The following is a 7,780-nucleotide window of genomic DNA, read 5'->3' as shown; positions in this document are numbered from 1 at the left end:
GTATTTGTTTCCTTTAAACTAAAAGTAATTACCTTTAATTTGATTCAAAAATATCGAAAATCTTTCAACTGGTTGAAAAGTTATGACTTTTTGAAAATATATATAGCGAATTGAACCGTTTTGTATGGTCACTCTATTTCAGAAATAATAACTTTTTAAGCTTTTCTTACCCTTGGTCATATTCCGGAAAATCAATTTTCCGGTTAAAACCGGAAATTAAGAAAAAAAAGTTGTAGAAAACCTTTTAAAAAATACAATAGAAACCGAAAATTGGTGTCCGAAGCCATTTTAAAACTCAAGATGGTAATTTCCGGCCTCTGAAAATCTGCGAAAAAATATTTTACAACTCGGGGTGACGTCCAGAGACAAAATATCGACCTCATTTTTATTCTAAGCTAAGAATGTTCAAATCAAAACCAAGATCACGCCTAAAACCCCGAAATTACCACAAAAGATCAAAATAATGGTCGCAGTGATCCAAATCTTAGAAAAAAATCACAGGAGGGTTGTGTGCAAAGCCACGACCGCAAGGTTGAAGTAGAATACATTTACAAGAAAGAAAAACCGGCTGCTAGCGTGTCAGTCATTTCTAAATCGGATTTGTTTCGTATATACCGCTTGTTAAGCACAGTATCAACAAATCGTAATATACATCATACTGCTGTGCATTTGCAGCAACATTAAACCTCAGTTGCAGTTTATTAATAACCATTTATTATGCTCTTCCAAATACATTTAGTAGCCTTGAAAAAGGGCGTTTGCTGCAATTGCAACTTTCATTCAACTATTGCATAAATGCTTCATGGTCAGATATACCAGCTGCAACTACTACGCTATCCATAGCCATGCCACAGTTGTGGCCGCTATACGCTACCATTGGTATCCGCTGCCCCTGCATCAGCTGGCCTAGCTGCTATCGTTGCTGAGATCCGCTGCAACTGGTGCGCTATCCATTGCTATGCACAGTGGGGAATCGCTGGCCATCAGCCAAAAAAAAATTTTTTTTTCGTTAGCTGTTTCATAATGTATTTCCTTTATTGCTATAACATTCAAGTGTCTAAATCCAAAATTTGGGCGCAATATCATGAAATCTGAATTTTTTATGACTTTTCAAAGCTTGGGGAACTGACGTTTTTTGTCTTTTTTTTTTTTTTGAAAAAAGTACATTACTTTGAAACGCTCTGTAGCTTCAAGGATAGCTTGGATTTTTTTGACGTCAAAGGAAAAGTTGTTGTAAATATTGTGCAAAACAAACCCTTTTCATTAGATATTGTAAAATTTGGTTATAGTAGGCCTGACACTAAAAAAAAATTAAAAAAACCTGATTTTTGGTAGAAAAGTAGCTTAAAAGTTTAGTTGCCGCAGTTTGCCACGGTTGTGACTACATTCAAAATTTAGGTAAAACAAAGAACAGTCGTCGCACTCCGCATCTTTTCGTATTCATTTAGAACGTTGTGTCATTCCAGTGTCTTGGTTTTCAAATTCATAAATTTGTTGAATTTTATTATGGAGCCTTCAATTTCAGCGACACCACCTAATTCACTGTCTAGTAAGTTGTCAAGTCATGGTGTTATACATGTATTTAAATGTCCTCTTTCAACCATAGAACCCTGATTAGGAAGATAACATATATATGAAACAATGAAACATCGAAAATCACTAGAAGAAATGGAAATTGCAGCGAAAGACATTTTTCTTGCTGATAAGTATAATGAATTTCAAATTTTCTGGAAACAATTCAACACAAGATTCAAGCGATCACAGCGGAAGATGATGATGATGATGTCTTTTTCAATTTGTAATTAGTTTGTATTACTTATGTTGTTTTAGTTTATTTAAAAAAAATATATATTTAAAATTAGTTCGATGGGTCGTCCATAAATAACGTTTTTTTTTTCAATGGGGAAGACGCCCGGTGGCACTACTTGTGGTCAAAGATCATATAATTCTATAAAAAGGAAGAAAGTGCCAAAAAATATTAAAAATTGGGTTTCGTGCTTTATGGACGGCCCCAAACAGAAAATGGATGCCAAATTCGTGTTCAGCGCCCCAAAATTATGTAAATACCAAGTTTTTGTCGCATTTATCGAAACTTTTTTTGCTTTGCCAGCCTTTGTATGGAGTCGCCCCACTGTGCTATGCCACAGCTGTGGCCGCTATCCACTTTCGCTGGTATCCACTGCACTGCTAGTGCTGCTGCTAAGGATGGACGACTACTGTTGTCGCTTTCTAGTACTTTTATGAGCGGCTTCGGCTGAAACAGGCTCTTATATAGGCCAAATAGCATATTTTAAACTGCAAGGTATATGATTATGTCGACCGTGCTTGGGAAGCAATCTTATAACGACCAATCAGAGGTCTAATTTTCCGTTTTGACAAGGCTTAACTATTTTCAATAGTACAATAGTTTGAATAATAAAATCACAATTATCTTCATTTTGGAAGAATCTTAGAAGATTTTCCAATCTATTGCTGCAAGAACGAAGGAAATCCATCGAATACTAACCGGTTTATTAGCATTTGAAATTGGACATATTTTTCCCTTTTTCGGTTTTAGATTTTCATTTCACATCCCTATGTAGCCGAACTTCCTGAGAGAAGTATTCTACTTCAAAAAAAACTGAAATCAGTGTTCGTTGATATTTTGAAATTGGAGATGGCGACTTTCGGTTTAAGAAAATCCACGAGAATTGATCATATATATGATGCCGCTTTCATATTCAAGATAGCGGATTCCATTTTCTTAAAAAGCTGAATAAATCACAGGTAAACGATTATATGTACTGGATAACGATTATAACATTGGAGAGATTTCCAGACCCGATGTCAACTCAAAATTAGTATCAAACGCCATTATTTCTAATAATGACTATTAGCAATTTCGGCAATATCTACTTTAACATTGCTATTTTGATAAGGATGTGATTAGGATATTTATAAAAGGCATGAAAACATTGAAAAATTTCTTAGTTTCCAGGCCATAGAGCTGCGAACAGATTTCCTATTTTGCTATTTTTGTCAGTGAAGTCAACCTCAATATTTCACATACTTCTATATTGATTGAGTTAAGGTATGGACACTTTTGGAGACAAAGCTCTAAACTTAATTTGTTTATGCTATCATTTTAGTTGTTTTTGTTTATTATGTAGGATGTTGTGGATGAATTTCCCGTTATTTACGACAATCTTTGCTTACGTCCGGAAGTAAATTTTGGTTTTATTGCACAATCCAGCGCAAGGTTTAATCCTCACATAAACTTTAACACCATTAAAGCGAAAGAGTTCACTCAATCAAATTTCTACAATTTAATGGCCACCACGAGACTTGAAAAAATTGAAGGTAAAATTGAACCCCGATTAGGATCGGGTATTCAGCCCATATATTTTTCGAATAATTCCAGCGTAGAAAACTACGCTGTGAATTGAAAATACGTGTAAATGTTCCTTATTTTGTCTTGAGCAGATTTTACCAGCGATAAAGGGTTAACTAAAAGCTGTGAGTAAGGCAATAAACATTATATGATATAATACTCAAATCTAAATCATCTAAAGCTTCTAATTATCAAGAGCAAATTTGATAAAAATTCATCTATTAATATCATTGTTAGGTTGGAGGGGAAGTGATAATGTCCAAATTTTGCTAGCAGACCGTTTTACTTAGGTTTAGCTTCAAACTGAAATTCATTCAATGTTAAATTTAATTTGTACTTCGATTGAACTATTCTGGCATAAAAATTTTGGTGCACTTCCTCGTTTCACGGAAGTGGGTCAATGTTTCCAACGCGGTCATGTGCTTTGCCTATTCATTTTATTTGCGAAGTTATTTATTAAGTGTTTCAAACTATAATTATAATCATATACTCACGATGTAATTGTGAAAACAGTATTTGAAAAATTTATATAAACCTGGATTTCCTAAGATTTTATACCTAGATGTTAACCCTCTAGTGCCCAAGTTAATTTCTAGACGGGCTTTGGTAAAATTACTATGAATCACAATAAACACTTTTTAAGTATTCATTGAAGCTTTTTAGAGGTTTGAATGAAGCCCGCCAAATGGCGGTATTGGGCACTAGAGGGTTGAGTGCCAAGGTGACTGTAACGAACTTCGATGCAGTAGGTACTTCAATAATTTTCTTTTTTGACATCATCGCCTTGAACTTTTGATAATACATTTTTCTAAACCAATTGAACATTTTCGACTTGATTGAATGGTATTCGATGGCAGTAGTTCATAAAAACCAGAGAAACAATATCACAATTTTTTTCCCAGTTCACTAATTCGTAGAGTATTCGCTTTTTCAGTATATAAACACGGTTTTGTTGAATTACATATTAACATCAACTCTACCCTGTGTAAAATTCTTATAAAAACCATGTCTTAAATAATAAAATCTACTTGATTTTGAACTAAAATGAACGTTAAATTGTGATAAAAAAATTTTTATCCGTTGTTTTATCATTTTTATTCCTTTAAATAATCGAGTTCTTACCTTACTACCATCGGATATATCGAACTCATTTCATCGCAAATCGATGTTCGTTCGCTACGTCAAATTGGACAACATTTTGTTACGCACACATTACGTCTCTGTAAGCCGAGTTGTGAATACAACATGTTCCCTTTAGCCACCATTAATTGTGAAAAAAAAAACATCAAACCCGAACACACAAGTGTCCCGCCACCAGTTGCCTGCCCCGATTCCAGCATATTGTAACCATGAATGAATCCACCCAGGAGACAATAAACGACTTAAGGTTAGATTTATAAATGGCTCAAGTCACTGGGACTAGCCTCCAAAGTCGTGTGTTCGTATGTTTCATTCATTAGATTATATTCTCCCAGTCAATAGAATTGGAGATGAAAGACGTAGTGAAAAAAAAGAAAGAAAAGCCATACGAATCGTCAAGAAGCCAATCCCCGTGCGACTAGAATTAGCAGCAGTATTATTCCACGCACCTTGGAGACTCCGGACGCGCAGACGAATGGACGGGTCTGAAGTTTAAGCGAGCGACAAACGCCTTTCATAGTAGCCCATTCAATAAGAGTCCGGTCCGTAAATAGTTTTATTACCCCTCGGAATTGACCGACCCATTCACCGGTCACCGGTCGATAGGTCGGCCAGCCGGCGGACGACGACGACGACGACAACAGCGACGTCAGCTGCGGTCGTGCGGTCAGTTTGTTATCTACACGTAAGGTGCATTCTAAATCCCCAAAATTACTTAACAGAGACAAACTGCCATCGGTATTTACTACCTCCTCGGGCCTTTCGGGTGACTTTACGGAATCTGAATAATTTTTTGACGCCTGGCGTTTAGGCTAGACGCACCAAACCCGCAAGGCTTACTCCTTTCTTCGAGTTCGGGTAGACTTTCTACTTCTGTTTACCATTCGCTAACACTTAATCATTCCCATTCACCCTTTGTTTACGGCACAGACAGCAGGAATATAGACACTTGCCAGGCAGAACTTTACCTTTGTCACTTGACCTGCCAACGCACATACAACCCGCCCTAGTTTCCTTTTTCCTTCTATAAACTTTTTCCGTTTGTTTTTCTTCGTAACAGGATCTAGTTTAAACAGAAACCCAACGGTGCATCCCCTCCCTTCGCAGGCTATATTTAAGCTATGACCTAAGTGATTTAAAATCATTTCATTAAATGTGGCTTACCGTTTCGGAAGCGTCTCTAAACCGTGTCTAAGTGCTCGAGTGTATTAATTTGCGAAATGTACTCCAGTGATATCGATATGTTAAACCTAAACGAAAATTTGTGCATAGATGAATATTCCTTCATTCCGTTCTTCGAACCAATCAAAATCAGCAACACGAATTATTGGCTGGCGGATTTAATACCGGACATTAGCACTGCTTTTTCGGATCATCAAACGGACGTGGATGATATTCAGCCTTCTCAAATCGCCTCGCTCAGTAGTAAATCATCTAGCGGCCTCAGCAGACAAGGTAAGGTCAATCATTAAAATAATTGAAATAAATATCCTGTACAAAACCACAAAGCCTGTTGAAGGTTACACTTCATGATTGAGACAGGCTCTCGGTTTTGTTCAAGAAGGGTCGAGGGTTTTGATAGCAATATTTATCATCATCATTCCTCATTGCTTCTCTCCCATCATCACAGAGCAGAAGTAATTTGTCTATTTTCTTTCCTGTATTCATGTGCAATGTATGAGGGAATAGGTAACCCGACCCTAATAATTTAACGTGAAATTGGCTAAGAACACGGCACCAAGGCACGAATTGCAAAATAACAGCTTAGGATTCATCCAAAACCGTAGCATTGTCTGACCTTTCATGCTGTGAAAATGTTCTTTTTTTATCGAATTATTATCATACGAATCGAGCACCAAACGATAAAATAATTGAAAATTGCCCACTCAAACGATTTGTTTTTAAACTGCAGCAAAACATTTATCTTAAATGTGCGTTTGTTGCTCCTGACAGACTTCGCTTGGCAATAAAATACTGTACATATATTATTCACACACCCTTCAGCACCCCGTTTGGCATAATCTTCCCCCAGGACTAGCGGACGCAAACCCTCCACACACAGCCCAATCCGAGCACATGTTCTTAATTTTTCTCCCATAACTTTTACTTTCAGAATCACAAACTGTTACTGCCACCCCGAAAACACATGTTGCTGCTGCGAAGCGGTCCCGCACCGCCTACACCAGCCTGCAGCTGGTGGAACTGGAGAAGGAATTCCTGCACAACCGATACCTTTGTCGCCCCCGGAGAATTGAAATTGCCACTAAACTTTCCCTAACGGAGCGGCAGATAAAAATATGGTTTCAAAATCGTCGGATGAAGCATAAAAAAGAATCCGCCGGGGTAAAGAGTGTGCATCGATCAAATGAAACGTTCAAAGGCAACGGCGGCGGTGTCGGCGGCCAGCAGCAGCAGCAGAAAGGCTACACAAAAAACTCGAAATCCGATTTGTTAGCTCCGGCCAGCGAAACCAGCGGACACCAAAGTATTGTGAACAGACTGATGGCCCACTCGACGTTCTCTCCGTGTCCTCCAACAACCGCAAAATCCACCGATAAGGACACTTACTGCAGTCAAAGTGAAAACAGCGGACAACGACCGAATAAATTATCAATGAAAGCACTATCAGGTATCAAGAATGAGTACTCCGCCTTTGATGCGACATTCCATCTGCCAGCCGGCAGTAATCTCAGCCCCCCTCCTGGGGAGAGCATTTTCCGAAACAACGAAACGAAACCCTCGGTTACCGTGCAGTGGGGCAGCAACGGGGGAAGCTGCATCAAAACGGATTCCATCTACCAGCAGCTCGAGACGTACCTACCCTTCGATGATGTGGACTTTTGCGATAGCAACTTGTTCGGAAGTTATCCATCGATCGAACAATCGGTACAGTGAAGGGCTGAGGCTTCCTTCCAAGTTAAGGAAACTTTCACACTAAAGTATTATATTGTAGTGATTTTAGCGTTAGTTCATTGTTGTATAATAAACGAGAGAAAAGTCTGAAACTTTTGTGTGTGTGTGTGTATGTGGCTGAGATTGAAATTTGAACTAGTCGTTCTTTTGTGGGTAAAGCTTCATAACTTTTCAGTCACACAATACCCATGTTTTTATCTCGCGTACAGTAAATTTGAAGATACTCTTCGAAATGTTTTTGTTCAGGTTGAATCTAGTAAAATTCACCCACCTGCATTAAAGAAAAATAACTAAAGGTAAGTGACATGCTTAGCGTTTGTTTTTTATCCTTTCTTTGAGGCTTACTGCTCTACTTTA

The 7,780-nt window shown here is 37.9% G+C and overlaps 1 protein-coding gene across 1 annotated transcript; it reads left to right on the top strand.

Annotated features, from left to right (window-relative positions):
• The first annotated feature begins 5,730 nt into the window (after positions 1–5,730).
• On the top strand, positions 5,731–7,405 carry LOC129717433 (homeobox protein Hox-A2b-like). Its single transcript, XM_055667320.1, has 2 exons — positions 5,731–5,965; positions 6,624–7,405. The coding sequence occupies exons 1-2, from the start codon at positions 5,731–5,733 to the stop codon at positions 7,403–7,405; spliced, it is 1,017 nt and encodes a 338-aa protein (XP_055523295.1).
• The last annotated feature ends 375 nt before the right edge of the window (positions 7,406–7,780 follow it).

This window comes from Wyeomyia smithii, chromosome 1 (assembly GCF_029784165.1).
Source record: "Wyeomyia smithii strain HCP4-BCI-WySm-NY-G18 chromosome 1, ASM2978416v1, whole genome shotgun sequence".
Lineage (NCBI taxonomy): Eukaryota > Metazoa > Arthropoda > Insecta > Diptera > Culicidae > Wyeomyia > Wyeomyia smithii.
Note: the sequence above shows the minus strand (reverse complement) of the source record. Positions and strands in the feature narration are given on the sequence as shown.